Below are 16,402 nucleotides of genomic sequence, written 5' to 3'. Positions count from 1 at the left end.
TGGACTAATTTGCTCCAGGAAATAGTGTGAGACGCATCTTACAAGGCCATCCCCCTCTTGAATGGTCATTACACTACATACCTAGGTATTCTGTTGTCGTTGTACTGGATGATTATCTTGCCTCTATGATGTACTCAACACGGGAGAACAGAAACAACCAAGAGCCTGGCCGACAACAGACCCCACCCCCGCAATGCCCGACTCAGCTCCGGACAAGGGGTCCGACAGGGAACAAGAGAACAGCAACTCTTCTTTTTTCTTGGCTCTTGGCTTCCAAGACATCGAGTTTTGTTTTTATCTCAACCCATTTTCTCTCACACAGCCTCGCCTCAGTTCAGTCAATCTTTGTTGATAATACCCTCGCTTGACTTCAGCGGCACTCGTACCCTGCAGCGACCTCGGATACACCCATTGGCGCGGCCAATTCCACTCTTCGGGCCGCTAAATTTAAGGTTTCGAGAACGATCCTGTGCTGCGACCCTTCCATTGGAACACTGCAACCTGGACAAAGCATCATTGGCTCCCCTTTGCAGAGCGCCGACTTCGCAACGACCAGGGACAACGGAACATTCGTTCTGCGCTGGCTGAGTCACTTGAGCACCACAACAGTGGGCAGGAGGGCTCACGACCAAACACTCTCTCTCTCTTTAAACATCGGAAATAATCCTCGCTCGCTCACTCACTCATCCCTGAGATACCCCATATATACCCTTTCATACATTACCTAAAAACAAAGAATGGCCGGGTCCCAACTACTACAGAACGACAGCCCCAATGGCTGGATCGTGCAGAAATTCGGTGGCACAAGCGTGGGCAAGTTCCCCGACAGAATCGCAGAGGATATCATCAGGTATGGATAATGGGGGAATCTGGGTGTGGTGTCACACCGCTCATGAATGCTTAACAAGGGCCCTGTGACTGACCTTACTTTGAAAACAGAGCGTATGTGAAGGACCATAGGCTAGTAGTCGTCTGCTCAGCAAGGAGTACGGGCAAGAAGGTTACTGGAACCACCAGTCGGTGAGTAGTGCATCTCATTATGACCCTCACTCATCACTCAATTCAACCCCTTCCGTCCGTGACCAAGACCAGAAAGCTAACTCAGCTACGCAGGCTACTGGAGGTATTCAAGAATCTCAAAGCCATTGCCGCATATGCAAGTGACGAGCATAAACAAAATGCCCTGCTCAAGGACGCCAAGCGAGTTATGCAGGACATCTGCAGCGACCACACCGCCGCGGCCGACAAGTTCATCCAGGATGCCGAGCTTGCAGCCATCGTGAAGGAGGAGACGGTAAAAGAGTGCCAGCTACTGATCGAATACCTGGAAGCCGCCAAGCGGTTCCACCTCGAGGTAAACTCGCGGGCAAAGGACCGAGTCATCAGCTTTGGCGAGAAGCTCAGCTGTCGCTTCATGGCCTGCATGCTCAAAGACCGGGGAGTCGACGCCGAGTACGTCGACCTGGCCGACGTCTTGCACCTTGACGCCAGCATCGAGCGGCTCGACGCCACCTTTTACCGCGAAGCGGCCGAGGTTATCGCCAAGAAGATCCTCGCCTGTGAGAACCGCGTACCAGTTGTCACCGGCTTCTTTGGCAACGTGCCGGGCGGCCTGCTCGACGGCGACGTCGGCCGCGGCTATACGGACCTATGTGCGTCTCTCGCGGCCGTAGGCCTGAAAGCCGACGAGCTGCAGATCTGGAAGGAAGTCGACGGCATCTTCACGGCGGACCCGTCCAAGGTGCCGACGGCGCGCCTGGTGCCCTCCATCACGCCCTCTGAGGCTGCCGAGTTGACCTTCTACGGCTCCGAAGTCATCCATCACCTGACCATGGACCAGGTCATCAAAGCCACTCCGCCCATCCCCATTCGCATCAAGAACGTCAAGAACCCGCGCGGCGAGGGAACCATCGTCAAGCCCGACCCCTTGCTGGCCCCCGACCAGACGCTCCAGCGACACCAGCAAAACGGCACTTGCAACGGCACCAAGACCAACGGCACCGGCCAAAAGAGCAACAAACCCAAGCGCCCCACGGCCGTGACCATCAAGGACAAGATCTCCATCATCAACATCCACTCCAACAAGCGGTCGATCGCGCACACCTTCTTGGCGAGGTTATTCGCCATCCTCAACAAGCACCGCGTGTCCGTTGACCTCATCTCCACCAGCGAGGTGCACGTCTCCGTGGCCGTGCACATGGGCAACGCCGAGATGACCAACTTTGACGCGGCCGTCAAGGACCTAGGCGACTGCGGCGATGTGAGCGTCCTCCATGGTCTGGCCATCCTCAGTCTGGTGGGCGCCGAGATGAAGAACATGATTGGTATTTCGGGAAAGATGTTTTCGACGTTGGGTGATCACAGAATCAATATTGAGATGATTTCTCAGGGTAAGTTGGGTTCTTGATCGTGTTTTTGTGTGTGTGTGAGAGAGAGAGAGAGAGAGTATGGATGGCTAACAATTGTGGGTCAATAGGTGCCAGCGAGATCAACATTTCGTGCGTTATCGACGCTAGGGACGCCGAGCGGGCTATGAATATCTTGCATACCAACTTGTTCACCTTCCTGGAGTAAAGGGGCAGCCTACTGCTGAGGGTGTAACAGAGTGGACTCTGTGTCGGTTTAGACGTCTCTGTCCTTAATCTTGTGGTGAGTTAGACGTGAGAGAGTTAGACGGTTTGGGAGAAAGAGAAGAGAAGACGGGGTAAAACCCACGGGGGAGGAGTGAAGAAAGAAGAAGAAGTTGAATAGACGAGCGGTTGTCGGATGGAACCCGTATACCATCTGGGCAACATCTAGCGAAGATTTCTTTTTTCTTTTTTATTTACATGGCATTTATATAGAGCATGGCAGGGAGGTTAACGAAAAGGGTTAATATAGCGCCATAGACAAAAACTACACATGATGATCACCCATCGAACTTGGAAGTACCGGAGCCTTGTCTTAAGAGTAGATTTGACCAAGCGTGAAAAGGTTTACTTTTGTTTTTTTCCAAGCGTGGCCATTACACACAATGCAAACAGTATCACAAGATGAAGCCATAACAAACCTATTTGAGATGAAGGGGCAGTGGTCCTCATACGTCAGTCCCCATAACCCCGAATGTTGACATTTATATAGTTGTCGTACAAATAGGTTCCTGGAATCCCTTCTTGACGCTCTCCCCCATTTTTATTACATTACTACTTGCTGTTTCCGTCTCTCCGCGGCTCACCCACCCCTTTCGCTGTACCGTGTAGTGGTCTTGGTTACCCGTCCGCCCATCAACTCGATCGTCCCACACATAACATCTTGAAGTTCGTCCCTTTTATGTCTCTCCCCACTCTCTTCAACCTCCATGTTTCTTCGGCTTGATAACCAGCAAAATAATCATACCCGCTATCAAAATCAACAACAGAAGTATAATCTTCCTCTTGGTCGTCTTCTTCTGGTACCCGGACGCAACCGTCAACTCCTTGGCCGCCTCCTTCACGTCCGTCGCCATCCGCTCCACGTTGTAATCGATCCGGTCCAGCATCGTACCCTGGTCAATGACCATGGTCTGCAGATCCCTGAACAGATCGGACAGGTCGATGATGCCCTGGGCAATTTCGTCAATTTCGCGCTCGCGCTGCGAAATCGCCTGGTCGTTGCTGTGAAGCAGCTTCTGATGCGTTGACGCTTGTAGAGTCGACTGGGAGAAGACCCGGTCGGCGTCGGATTCGAGAATGGAGGCGCTGTTGGAGCTGTTGCCGGGCGGGAGGCCGCTTGGGCCCAGGAAAGAAGAGGTGGTTGAGACTCGGTCGAGGGTTGGACTGGCAAGGCCGCTCATGCCTCTTAGCTCTGAACAGGGAGTGTGATGTCAGCATGATTGTTTGAAGTCGGAGTCGAGTGGTAAGGAAAGTAGGGGGGCTCACTCTTTAGATATGCGCTCTGCTTTTTTCGAAAGTTGGCGCTGGCCTCCTGGACTCTCGTGGCCAGGTTGATTTGTATGTTCTTGGCCATGACCTCGTCGGCGCGACTCATCTGGCCATTGTGTTTGCCCTCGCGCACCATCTGCTCGATGCGCTGGATGACGCGGTGGCAGTCGTGGAACCCCTTGGTGATGGACTGCGTGAGCTGCTCTATCTCACGTTCCTGGTCCCTCTTAGCCTCGTCGTCGTCAAACCCCGGCAGTACGTGCTTCTGATGCAACCGCTCCAGCTTCTGGCTCTTGCGGGCGATGTCGGCCAGCAGCTCCGCCACTTCGTCCGACGAATCCGCCCACCGAGGCGGAAGCAGGTCCATCTCGATCACCGCATCGCCGTCGTCGACATCGTAGGCCCCCGCGGATAAGAGGCCGCGCCGGTCATCGTCGGCAGAGAAGAGGACGCCCGTGCTGCTGCCAGCCCCGCCGGAAGTCCCGCCGAAGCGGTCGCCTGGGTTCTGAGGGGCATATCGGTTGCGCTGGGTCGGGTGGTGGGCGTAGGACTGCCGGTACGAGATATAGCTGTGATAGTCACATGGATGTTAACGGACGAATCTCATCATTGGGGTTTAGGAGAGTTCCCCGTACAGATTAGTGCGGTCGCGCCACATGGCGGACGCCGGAAGGGCGAAAGGCTCCCTTCGCCTCGGTTGCACGCCGAAGGCTAGTCGTCGTCTCGGTCAGAGGTAGGATTCAATTGATGGTAGTTAGTGGTGATGGCGGTCCAGAGGCGGATTGGAATTGGTATGGCATCACATCGCATCGCATGGACACGGCTGTGTGGTATGTGGTCGAGGTTGAGTTCCAATGTCTCCTTCCTAGGTCGATCTTCCCGGGGGGAAATGTTTCTAGGCCTCTCTCTTTCACTACACCTATGTAATAACAGCAACAGGGCCAGTAGCACTGGGCAGCTGCTAGGTACCACTGACAATGACGCTGACGCGGCGGTTCAGAAACACTGAATGCTGGCCAGTTCCCAGGGATGGGGGCATGAATGACATGGGATGCATGTCACCTGTCAGGCACTTGGGCCCGCCAATAAGGGGTAGCGTTTGTCAGTGTCTCAAAGAGTCGGTCAGCTGGCAGCCTGGGGGACGGGAGCTTTCAGCCTCCACTGTTAACAGTCTGGCCCGTCTGTCCTGGGCTGGGGCTGACGACCTACAGTGGTGATGTAGGTATCCCATGTAGAGGTTCCAGGTTGCAGCACCTGCGAGACGCCGGGATGGGCTCCAGGGCATCTTTTTAGTCTCATTTTAGCGAGTGTGTTACAGTTAGGTAGAGGTAGGGAGGGACCCCGCCCCGCCTCCCTCCACTCCATGCTTCGCAATCGGCGGCCCCAGCTGCTCATTTAAGGAACGTCGAACTAGGAGAACGGGGACTTGGACCTACCTGGTAGGTAGGTAGTAGTAGCCAACGGGTCTCGTTTCTACTGGGGGACTTCCATATCTACCACTTCCAAACCAGAACACCTTCGAAATCCTCCTCCGAACACATCCAACTATCTCACACGCTCGCTCTCCCCAGACCCTCTATCCACCCCTTAATACTATATCAAGATGGTATGCTCATTCCTTATCTTGGCGCCTCCCGGTCGAAGCTGTTTGAGCGCAACAAGAACCCCGCGGGTTAGCTCGAGGGGCTGCGGCCGGGCTGCGAACATACGATGATGGCTGGAAAGGAGACGGGTGGCTGACCAGGCTATCAACAACAGGCGGACTCCCTTACTGAAGAGCAGGTCTCTGAGTTCAAGGAGGCCTTCTCCCTCTTTGTAAGTTGTTATTCTTGCGCCGAGCTTCCTTGTCGCCTATGCTCAATCCCCTTGTGTCGCTGTTTGGCGCAAATCGTGCGAGCCTGATGACTGACCCGATACAACGTGACACAGGACAAGGACGGTGATGGTTAGTCTTCCGAAACCCTACCCTCCAGATATCCGAATCCATCCACCACCAAGTTAGCGGCAAGCGCATTGGATCATAGTAGTTGCGACGCGCCCAACACCTCTCACCGCCCGCCCCTGAATCGAGTTGCGATGTGAATACGAGCCGTACCGTAATGCACGCATACTGAACAGCAGCTAGGCCAAATCACCACCAAGGAGCTCGGTACCGTCATGCGCTCGCTGGGCCAGAACCCCTCCGAGTCTGAGCTTCAGGACATGATCAACGAGGTCGATGCCGACAACAACGGCACCATTGACTTCCCTGGTATGATATCAACATCACGGACTTTGGACTTGCCAGCTCGCCGCTGACAATAGCCTGCAGAGTTCCTTACCATGATGGCCAGAAAGATGAAGGATACCGACTCCGAGGAGGAGATCCGTGAGGCCTTCAAGGTGTTCGATCGCGACAACAACGGCTTCATCTCCGCTGCTGAGCTTCGTCACGTCATGACCTCCATCGGCGAGAAGCTCACTGATGACGAGGTTGATGAGATGATCCGCGAGGCCGACCAGGACGGCGATGGGCGTATCGACTGTACGTATTCAATTCTTGCGATTCAGCCTGGGTATAGCTTATTAACACATTGTTTCCAAACAGACAACGAGTTCGTCCAGCTCATGATGCAGAAGTAAACGGCTTTCTCCTATATTCCAACTCTCTACGAAGACAGGTTTTAGCGTTCTCTTTGAATACCACTATTAGTTGATATGCCTCCATTCGGATGTGAAGGGATAGCTTTGTTTCCCACGCTTGGTATGTTGTGCAAGGATCACCTGTGTTCTCGTGGTTGCGCATTATGCTGGACTGTTATCTCTCCTCCTGCCTCAAACCACCGAGCTCGGGAAGCAATGGGGTAAAGTTGACATAAATTGACGCTAGCAACTCAAGTTTCTCTCCGTTTGACTTTGAGTCTGTGGCGGTTCGTCTCCAAAGCAGTTATCAGTCAAATCTTACTCCGCCTTTGCTAGTGAAGAGCCATTACCTACGGTGTTGTCTCGCCAAGTGGAAGCTGTACCACATGAGCAAAGGAGCACTTCTGTCCGGAGGTTCAGATGAAACCCTACTGTTTGCTACATAAACTTTTCAAATGCACAGCTGCCGAGTTCATGTCATCAGGGACCACCAGCAAGACCGGAGACCTGTCAACGAGTGGGGATGACCTGCAGGATGATTGTGGCAGTGTTGCCTAGCGACATCAACCATCAAGCCCAGGCCGGATATGTGGATATCATCAGCCCTATAGGGATTTCCGTATCGTACACATCCGTACGGCACAGCATCGAGAGAATAAACTCATCTCCCGATCACCGTTGATGTATGGAGGATTAGGTCATTTGTCGGTCAGTGATGGCTGTAGGGTGCGGTGAGGCTGTTTGCTGCTTGTGATGCCCTCATCAAGTTCATCAGTGTTGTGACCATAGATGAACCGCATGCTCCCCAAAAGCTCTATGATACAGTATTCACACAGTCAATTGTCATATGGCCGAGCTTGTCAGTTGACAAACGCTCATTGCTATCCTGTTGAAAAGCAGATAGTTAAGCATTGCTGCCGCCCTCATACTCGATTTGTTCGGGACTGGTCCAAACAGAATCAGCACTGACGGTGATGATGAATAGCTTATCAACTTTGGTTCAGGATCTCAATAAGCTTTACATGTGTTTGACCTTCCATCTTCAACAATTCGCCGTCGTTTTGTGCAAATCTTGACGGACCTCGTGCTCTTATTCATCTTAATCAGCATATTTCATCCCAATATCCAATATCCTATACCATCATTCTCACAGATCTAAGCAGTGACAAGATAAGCCGCCCTAGGTATCGAAAAGAGCAATGTCTGATGCTGTGGCTGGTCTCGGACAGGACTATTCATCATTTTGACCCTAACCCTGATTATCCCTTTTCCGGCGAGGCCGTCAGGGTGCCTGACAAGACGGTCTAGGCCCCACCTTCCCGCCGTACCAAGTTGTTGCATCGCAGCTGAGGAACAGCACCCGACCTGTCCAGGGTCCCTGAGGTCCATGCTTTTCAGAGAGTTTGGCGCCTGCCGTCGTGTCGTTGCCGGGAAGCTTTGCAGCGAAGAGGTGCCTGCCTGAGGCCACGAGTCCAGTACAGTACACTAGAGGTACCTAGTGTAGGTATCTTAGTACCTCTACTGCTGCCGTGCTGACCGTCACCGTCTGCCTGGGGCTGGGAGCGGCCGGACTGGGAGAGGTCAAGGTGGGGGGTGGACACACACGGTCAAGAGGAGCTCCAATAAGCGCATTCCATGGCCACATCGCACGCCCGCCCATTGTGTGCTGGGCTTCCACTTGTCGTGTTTCGGCCGGGTTCCCAAAAAGATGATCCTCTCTCATGAATGTCTACGTACCGCTGCTTTACCGTATCGTACTAACTTTGTCCATTGCGTGCCTCTACTTTCTTCGGATACCCCTTGCTTGAAATTCCAAAGAACCGCCATCCGCTCTCCGTTCCGCAGCTCCCCCGCCATCTCGAGAGCTCAAGCATCCGCTACCACTTCCACTCTGGTCCAGATCCCCTAGACAGGCCCCCTTGCGGGCCCCTAATGATTGCATCGCCATGAGTTCCCGTAAGTGAGCCAGCGGCATCGCCATGGTCCCAAGCCTCGAGCGACCAGGACGAGGCCACAACTGACGCTTGTAATCGGCAAATAGTCAAGCAGTTTATTCGCAATGTCCGAGCCGCAAAGACCATCGCCGACGAGAGAGCCGTAATCCAGAAAGAGAGCGCCGCCATTAGAGCCAGCTTCAGGGAGGAGAGCCACGATCACAGCGTCAGGTGCATCTGAGCTGCCAACACCCAAGCTTCCCCGGGACCTCGGTTTGCTGATCAACTGTGTCATTGCAGGCGCAACAATGTGGCCAAGCTATTATACCTCTTCACCCTCGGTGAGCGCACTCACTTTGGTCAGATCGAGTGTTTAAAGCTCCTGGCCTCTCCGCGCTTCGCCGACAAGCGTCTGGGCCATCTCGCGACAAGTTTGCTGCTCGACGAGAACCAGGAAGTGCTTACTCTGGTTACTAACTCGCTGCAAAAGTATGGTGTCCAGGAAGACGATTATGGGTGCGCAACGTGATGCTGACGCGCGGCTCGACAGTGATCTTAACCATCCGAATCAGTATGTGGTGGGCCTCGCCCTCTGCACCCTCGGAAACATCGCATCGGTCGAGATGTCTAGAGACCTGTTTCCCCAAATCGAAACACTTATATCGACGACAAACCCATACATCCGGCGGAAGGCAGCTCTGTGTGCGATGCGCATATGCAAAAAGGTTCCGGATCTCCAAGAACACTTTGTCGAGAAGGCGGCGCAATTACTATCAGATCGCAACCACGGCGTGTTGCTTTGCGGCTTGACATTGGTGACCAGCCTTTGCGAAGCTGACGAGGCTGAGGGTGGGGAGGAGGGCATCATTGAGAAGTTCAGGCAGTTCGTGCCGGTACTCGTGAGGACTCTCAAAGGACTGGCTTCTTCCGGTTATGCGCCGGAGCACGACGTTACGGGCATTACCGACCCGTTCTTGCAGGTCAAGATTTTGCGCCTTCTCCGAGTCCTAGCCCGTGGCGATGCTCAGACTACGGAGCAGATCAACGATATCCTCGCTCAGGTTGCGACCAACACCGACGCTACCAAGAACGTTGGCAACTCGATCCTTTACGAGGCCGTACTGACGATTCTCGATATCGAGGCCGATGCCGGCTTGCGCGTGCTGGGAGTCAATATCCTCGGCAAGTTCTTGGCTAACAAGGACAACAATATCCGTTATGTTGCGCTAAACACGCTGGTCAAGGTGGTGGCCATCGACACCAACGCTGTACAAAGACACCGGAACACCATTTTGGAGTGCCTTAGGGACCCCGACATCAGTATCAGGAGGAGAGCTCTCGATCTGAGTTTCACCCTAATCAACGAGAGCAACGTCCGCGTCCTTATCCGAGAATTGTTGGCTTTCCTGGAAGTGGCGGATAATGAGTTTAAGCCTAATATGACTAGCCAGATCGGTATCGCCGCTGATAGATACGCCCCGAACAAGAGGTGGCATGTCGATACGATGCTCCGTGTCTTGACGTTGGCCGGTAACTACGTCAAGGAGCCCATCCTGTCCTCGTTCATTCGCCTTATCGCTACAACTCCCGAGCTACAAACGTACGCCGTGCAAAAGCTTTACACCAACTTGAAGAAGGATATCACCCAAGAAAGTCTGACGCAGGCCGGCGCGTGGTGCATCGGTGAATATGGCGATGCTCTTCTCAGGGGTGGTCAGTATGAGGAGGAGGAGCTCGTACAGGAGGTCAAGGAGCATGAACTTATCGACTTGTTCACAACCATCTTGAACAGCAACTACGCTACCCAAGTCACCACCGAGTACATCATCACGGCGCTCATCAAGCTCACCACTAGGCTGCAAGACACAGCCCAAATCGAGAGAGTTCGCCGTCTGCTTCAGTACCACCAGACAAGTCTGGATGTTGAAGTTCAACAGCGTGCAGTGGAATACGGCAACTTGTTTTCTTTTGATCTGATCCGCCGTGGTGTGCTCGAGAAGATGCCTCCTCCCCAAATCAAGGAGTCCTCCCGAGTACTTGGTGAAGCTGCCAAGAAGACCACCAAGGCGGCGGGCAAGAAGACTAACAAGGCTGCCAAGCCCAAGGAAGAGGATCTCTTATTCGACCTCATGGGAGACACCAATCTCCCGTCTCCTTCTGTTCCCAACGGCGGGACGAACAATGCCGACCTCCTTGCCGATATTCTCGGCGGCACCACTTCGCCTCCGACCTCAGCCTCGCCGGCTCCCGCACAGTCAAACGTTGCCTCGATCATGGATCTCTTTTCGCAGGGACCTACCTCCACTCCGTCTCCCGCACCTGCACCAGCGGCTGCTCCATCAGCAGTCCTTGATCTTTTCAACACCGCTCCGGCCGCCGCTTCGGCTCCGGCCCCTCAAGCGGCGCCCAAGCCCGCTGCTGCGGCTGGCCATGCTTGCTACGACAACAACGGACTGAACGTCACCATCCAGATACAGCGAAATGCCGAGGGCATGATCCAGGCTACGGCTCGCTTCCGCAACTCGTTCCCTGGCGGTCCGCTTTCGGCTGTCGGGTTGCAGGCGGCGGTGCCCAAGTCTCAGAAGCTACAGCTGCTCAATATTTCGTCGACGGATATTGCGCCGGGGGCGGAGGCGACGCAAATGATGAGAGTCGCGGGTTGCACTGGGGTAAGTTTAATTCAGTTTGTGTCCTTTTCCCATATTTCGATAAAGTTGCTAACCAGTTTTGTGCACAGGCTTTGCGTCTACGTCTCAAGATAGGATATACACACCCTACGGCGGGACAGGTATTGGATCTGGTCAACTGGACGGAGCCCTCTTGAATGGACGATGGGGAAGGACGATTTATGGAGGGGGCAGCAAGGGTGAGAGGGGAGAGAGAAGAAAGAGTGATCGTAATGTTAACGTATTAGCTATTGAATGGTCAAGTCACATACCCTTTGATTACAGGGTAGACCGCAGAGTACCGGCAAGAAGCAGGACAAGGTATAGAGAGGAAACCAAAACTACTAAGCAGCCGGTTATTGCCAAGGCGTAAATCGTTACTACCATTCTTTCGCAATGTGCCGAAGGCTTAAACATGCGTATTTCAAGTGACTATCCCCTTCTCTTCTCCAAAAGGCTGTGAATCTCCGTAAGCACTCGGTCATTGCGCGTATCACTTTTAGCACCAATCCTCAGTTGACATTTGGTTTTATTTGTTCATCTCCCACTACTCAAGTCCAGCAGTTCCTCACCCTCTCCTCGTCCGACCATGGTTGATGATCAGGCAGTCAGCCCGGTATTACTAACAAGAGTTTTATATCCATAGCTCGTGCTATCCATCTGTCATTTATCCAACACAATGTGCCTGTTTGGCGCCGCCATTAACGCCCTCTTTGTGGTGTAGGTAGGTATAAATATGCAAGTGATTGCACAAGAAAATTGTTGAGAAATAAAGACAAAGGAGAGAAAAGAAACAAAAAGAAGAAGAAGATGTCTCCTCCATAAAATACATGTTGTCTTTTTTTTTTTTTGTGGTGCTTGTTTTTGGTTTGATTTTCCACATCCAATCCAATGGTCAGTCACTGAGGGACATCCCAGAAAAGTTTTTAGTTGCCATAAAACCAGTACCTATTTTCCAACAATGTTAGCCACCATCCGTCCCGTCTTTGTTTACAAAGTTTTCATGAGGTGTTTTGAAGGGATAAAAACTTACTGAGCAGCATACTGCACTTCGAAATGCTCCGGCATCCCCTGACACGTCTCGGGCGCGCTTCCTCCCGCCGTCTCTACCCTATACACTTCCTGCAGTCCGCCCGTCGCTCCCGGGCGTGTGATCAACTTCAACCAAGCAACCGCCTTTTCACCTTGTTGGCCCCTCGGCGCCGCTTCTGGAGCAGGCGTACTGCTGTTCTTGGCACACGGCGCCTCACCAATCTTCCACTGCGAGGCATCCATGTTGAAAAAGGGCGTGGATGCGTTGGTGAAGTAATGTGCGCCTGAGACGGCCATGCCGGAGGTGGGCGCGAGGGTCTGTTTGAGAAAAGAAGGAGGGAAAGGAAGGGCGGAAGCGACGGAGGAAGCGATGGAGGCTAGGTCGGAGAGGTTGAAGTTCAGGGAGACAGTCGACAACATGGCGCCGATGTCGGGGTAAGCGGAGACGATGCAGGAGGCGTTGAAAAGAGAGGCGACGGCGCCATTGGCGACGGGAGCCGCGGTGGGGGTGGAAGGGTCGCAGGTGTAGTTTTGGGTGCCACGGCCGAGGGCGACGTGGCGGAGGGTTAGGCCGAAGGAAGGGGGTGGAAGCGGGGAGGGAGCTGGAGAGAGGGTGAGGTTTTGGTTAGCATGAGCTCAGGTGGATGAGAGGGGACGCGTTGAAAAGCTTACCTTGGGGCATGACCACTTTGGAGAGGTCACATGTTGGTACGGCGCTCTCGAATTTGCTTTGTTGGACCTTGACCGCGAGGAGGTTGAAGTACTCTGATATCTTCTTGAGGGAGTCGGCGGGAGCTGAGTGGGCGTTGATCTCGGGAAGTAGTGGGGCGGCCATAACGGAGGAGACGCTGAGCGCCGAGAGGAATAGTGAGGCACGCATTGTGGTGTTGTGTTTGTTGTTGTGTAGTGGGATTGAGCAAGATGATGAACTAAATTGTTGCTTTTTGTCGTTGCCCAATAGTGAAAGCCGCCTTTCTGAGAAAACCAATAACCACCAGTGGTTCTTTTTGCTGCTGAGATTGGGTATCGTGATGATGATGATGAATAGGAAATCGTCGAAACCCGTTAAGAGACGAAAAGAACCCAGGAAAACCGTGATATAAGAGAACCCAAAAAGAAAACAACTGAAAGACGACCCTCAAAGAAATAATCCAACCAGTGAATATGCTAGTGAGATCAAATAAGAGGTCGGTAGAAGAAGGAGGAGGACGAGGAGGAGGCTCCAGATGGCAGATATATGAGAATCGGTATGGAAGGAGAGGATGTCGATCTTGACCCTCCATCATCTTCCCAGAAGCGGCGGCTTTGGAGGGCTAAATAGATTAAGCAGTCCCATCGACACGTTTGACTGGACCAGAGAGACGCAACGCTCTTCCGGGACGGCGGCACAGGGACATACACTCACCCATGTTTACACGCACTCACTCACACACTTCGCTTGGGGAGTACGTACTCAAAAAGTATGGTAGAGACCATGGAGGGTATGGTAGCGCTACGCGGTACTACACTACTATCCCTGACGTTCAAGGCATCCTGGATGACCGTGGATGCCCCTGGTGAGGACACTTGAGAGGAAACACTGCATGTTCAGTGGTTCGCTGGGCAGCCGCCGGTGCTCCCGTCGAAAAAGAAGAGCGTGGTCTGGAGGACGAAAGACAAGAGACCGTCAAGAGAAGACCGCAAGGCCCAAGTCCGTCCCCTGTCCCCTTGTCCCCTTGTCCCCGTGTCCCCCAGAATTGGAAGGTTAGAGGTTGATTGGATGAACCCACACGAGTCCCTGTCTGTCAGATCCCCGTCTGATCCACTGCAAGCGCCGGAACCGTGCGCTAGTAGGGGCTCGCTGTGTTAGCGTACCACTTTATTTTGTGGTCCCTTGTCTGTCCTCCCGTCGTCATCATCCATCCTCTCCTCACAGGTTCCATGCGCACCAGGTACACTAGGAGTCGAGTTGACAGTCAGACAGTCAAGATTCCCAGCCTTTCACAGTGGCTGTTATGTAGTGTAGTGTAGTGTATCGTAATCTCTTTGCTTGGCAGGATGTCCGAAATGATGTCGAATAAACCGTCATCGATAGCTAATACTGAAGATATTTGGATCAAGAATCGAGCGAGAGACGGAAAGATGGGAAACAGCATGTGAACGAATTGTCGAGTTGAGCAAGCACATTTCATCCACCATCACCACCATCCACCACGTCTACCATTGTTTCGACCGCGCAGAATCTGGAACGTCTGAGCACTGAAGATCTTTCTCTATTTATCGTTAGCACCGCATCCAGTGTTCCAACCATCGTATCCCGTCCACGGGCGTCATGGCATCGACGGGTCCGGGGATCGGCATCGTGGCAGCATGGCAGCATGGCCGTCCGGTGACTGATCGGCCGACAAGTGCCGGTGGCCTTTTTAGCAACGAAAAGTAGGGTGTATTCTGTGAGTGTCAGTCTCGTTAAGCTAGGTAAGACAGAGAATAATCATCCAAGACGACACACCCATGAGGGGTTTTGAAGTGTAAGAGGATCTACCACCAGCTTTATCTGATTCATATCATGTCGAATGTGGGCAAAGAAGTCGGGGCCGCACCGATGGTCAGTAATTTACTTGATTCGACAAGTGTTTCTCTTGATCCTTCCTGCTCCTTCCTTCCTCTCAGCCAACTTCATTCCTCTACCACACAAAACATGTTGCTATTCATCCGCAACAGTATACGGTCTACGGGTTCTCTCTTCCCTTCCCCTCCGCTGCCCCCCCTTCCAACGAAAAAAAAAAAAAACAAAAAAAAAACAAGAATCAAGAAACATGGAATGTCTCAAAGCCGATCTCCCGTCTGCAGGTCTTCCCCCTTGTCAATCCTCCCACAGCAGACATGCCCGGTGTTGTGTTCGAGGACCCCTGTTTACTGGTGTCATTGGACCACAGAGACCCATGTTTTGAGAATGTGGGCTAATAGTGTAGTGTAGGATGGGCGGCTACACATGTTGTAAGTTCTGCAAGACACTAGTCCAAGTGGGACGAATTAGTCCGACTTGCCATCGACCTGTCGTCGTGTAAGCCGAACGGCCGACCGTCCGCGCTGATTGATGTAACGTCAGATGAGAAGTCGCAATGCGGGCAAAAATAGATTTGCTTTCCTCCTTGCTTGGTTGCTTCTCCCAACCTTGTCCTTTTTTTCTTCTTTCCGGGAACGGTATGGTTCGTTGTATGCAGAAATAGGCGAAGTGATAGTTGGGCAAATATTAGGATCTAGACCAGTCTCTATGTAGCGAGTATTCGGTTCTTTCCAATAGGGCAAATTAGGTTGCTCATAGATGGGAGGTGGCATCGAAATCGAATACCTACATATCGAGGAAGGACGACGACCGACGAAAGAGGGGAAGTTAGTCCAGCCTGTTCATGTCTTCATGAAGCTTGGAAGGAGAGCTGTCATTGGAACACAGATCAGTGTCGCCATGACAAACCAAGTACGGATGCCGTGTTGCCCGTCCGTTCGGCTGTGGTGGAAGGTTACTTGCGATCTTACAAGTTCAGACACCAGAATGTCGAGTCAATGCTTGCGAGACGTGTCCTAGAGATGTCTGGAAAAGGATGAGACCAGATGTTACCTTGTTGTTGAAGGAGAATATTGTCTAAATTGCCTACTTACCGAAGTCATGCTCTTGCTAGGGCGAAAGTTGAGAGCGAGGAGAATTACTGAGTGTTGTTCATCACTGTTGAAGAGTAACTCCGGCTGGAAGAAACACCGGCTCACCGACAGCCTAAACAAGTTAAACACCCACATCACCAAACCTCCCTTACATCTACACATTTTCATCAGCCTGACAACGAACATTTTAGAACACCTTGGCATCCATCTTCCCAAACGAAACCAAACTAGTAGCGTACTATGTAGGTACTTGTAAAAAAACAAAAAAAAAGTCATACCTACTTACCATCACCACGAGGAAAATTAGATTGCCCACCCCTACCTTACCGACTCCAACTTGCCATGCATATGAAGATCTCGCCTATGGGAAATCGCAAATCATGGTGTCATCTTGATTTTCCCCATTAGAACTTCGGAAATACCGGTGCCACGACAGGACACCTGCAATCATGGAGGGCGGCCGCGGTAGACGGCCGGCGTCTATTTTGTTCAATGGCCAACCAAATGGGTTTGCGCTGTACCGTCATTGGGTGGACGTGTGTTGTGGTACAGCGAGAGTGTACAGGTAGGTAGGTAGGTGCGTAACGATGATAGATGGGATGGAAGTTGA

The 16,402-nt window shown here is 52.6% G+C and overlaps 6 protein-coding genes across 6 annotated transcripts; 3 read left to right on the top strand and 3 right to left on the bottom strand.

Annotated features, from left to right (window-relative positions):
- Positions 1-720: 720 nt before the first annotated feature.
- NEUTE1DRAFT_115726 (uncharacterized protein) lies at positions 721-2,921 on the top strand (the record flags this gene model as incomplete). Its single annotated transcript, XM_009849420.1, has 4 exons — positions 721-850; positions 940-1,020; positions 1,114-2,390; positions 2,477-2,921. 4 exons carry the CDS (start codon positions 738-740, stop codon positions 2,572-2,574), a joined length of 1,569 nt encoding a protein of 522 aa, XP_009847722.1.
- A 134-nt stretch (positions 2,922-3,055) lies between these two features.
- Positions 3,056-4,723, bottom strand: NEUTE1DRAFT_75501 (uncharacterized protein; the record flags this gene model as incomplete). The annotated part of the gene is made up of 3 exons (XM_009849419.1): positions 3,056-3,822; positions 3,897-4,468; positions 4,535-4,723. 3 exons carry the CDS (start codon positions 4,555-4,557, stop codon positions 3,329-3,331), a joined length of 1,089 nt encoding a protein of 362 aa, XP_009847721.1.
- Positions 4,724-5,399: 676 nt separating this feature from the next.
- Positions 5,400-6,857, top strand: NEUTE1DRAFT_115724 (uncharacterized protein; the record flags this gene model as incomplete). The annotated part of the gene is made up of 6 exons (XM_009849418.1): positions 5,400-5,505; positions 5,658-5,714; positions 5,829-5,844; positions 6,025-6,150; positions 6,211-6,423; positions 6,487-6,857. The coding sequence occupies 6 exons, from the start codon at positions 5,503-5,505 to the stop codon at positions 6,519-6,521; spliced, it is 450 nt and encodes a 149-aa protein (XP_009847720.1).
- A 1,472-nt stretch (positions 6,858-8,329) lies between these two features.
- Positions 8,330-11,516, top strand: NEUTE1DRAFT_75495 (uncharacterized protein; the record flags this gene model as incomplete). The annotated part of the gene is made up of 5 exons (XM_009849417.1): positions 8,330-8,477; positions 8,563-8,686; positions 8,756-8,944; positions 9,006-11,124; positions 11,193-11,516. The coding sequence occupies 5 exons, from the start codon at positions 8,468-8,470 to the stop codon at positions 11,277-11,279; spliced, it is 2,529 nt and encodes an 842-aa protein (XP_009847719.1).
- Positions 11,517-11,972: 456 nt separating this feature from the next.
- Positions 11,973-13,021, bottom strand: NEUTE1DRAFT_56808 (uncharacterized protein; the record flags this gene model as incomplete). Its single annotated transcript, XM_009848947.1, has 3 exons — positions 11,973-12,069; positions 12,155-12,755; positions 12,826-13,021. 3 exons carry the CDS (start codon positions 12,986-12,988, stop codon positions 12,048-12,050), a joined length of 786 nt encoding a protein of 261 aa, XP_009847249.1.
- A 1,299-nt stretch (positions 13,022-14,320) lies between these two features.
- NEUTE1DRAFT_34872 (uncharacterized protein) lies at positions 14,321-14,812 on the bottom strand (the record flags this gene model as incomplete). Its single annotated transcript, XM_009848776.1, has 2 exons — positions 14,321-14,594; positions 14,751-14,812. The coding sequence occupies 2 exons, from the start codon at positions 14,810-14,812 to the stop codon at positions 14,321-14,323; spliced, it is 336 nt and encodes a 111-aa protein (XP_009847078.1).
- Positions 14,813-16,402: the final 1,590 nt, after the last annotated feature.

The sequence above is a fragment of the Neurospora tetrasperma genome (assembly GCF_000213175.1).
Source record: "Neurospora tetrasperma FGSC 2508 unplaced genomic scaffold NEUTE1scaffold_1, whole genome shotgun sequence".
NCBI classification, from domain to species: domain Eukaryota; kingdom Fungi; phylum Ascomycota; class Sordariomycetes; order Sordariales; family Sordariaceae; genus Neurospora; species Neurospora tetrasperma.
This window is presented reverse-complemented; position numbering and strand designations above follow the sequence as displayed.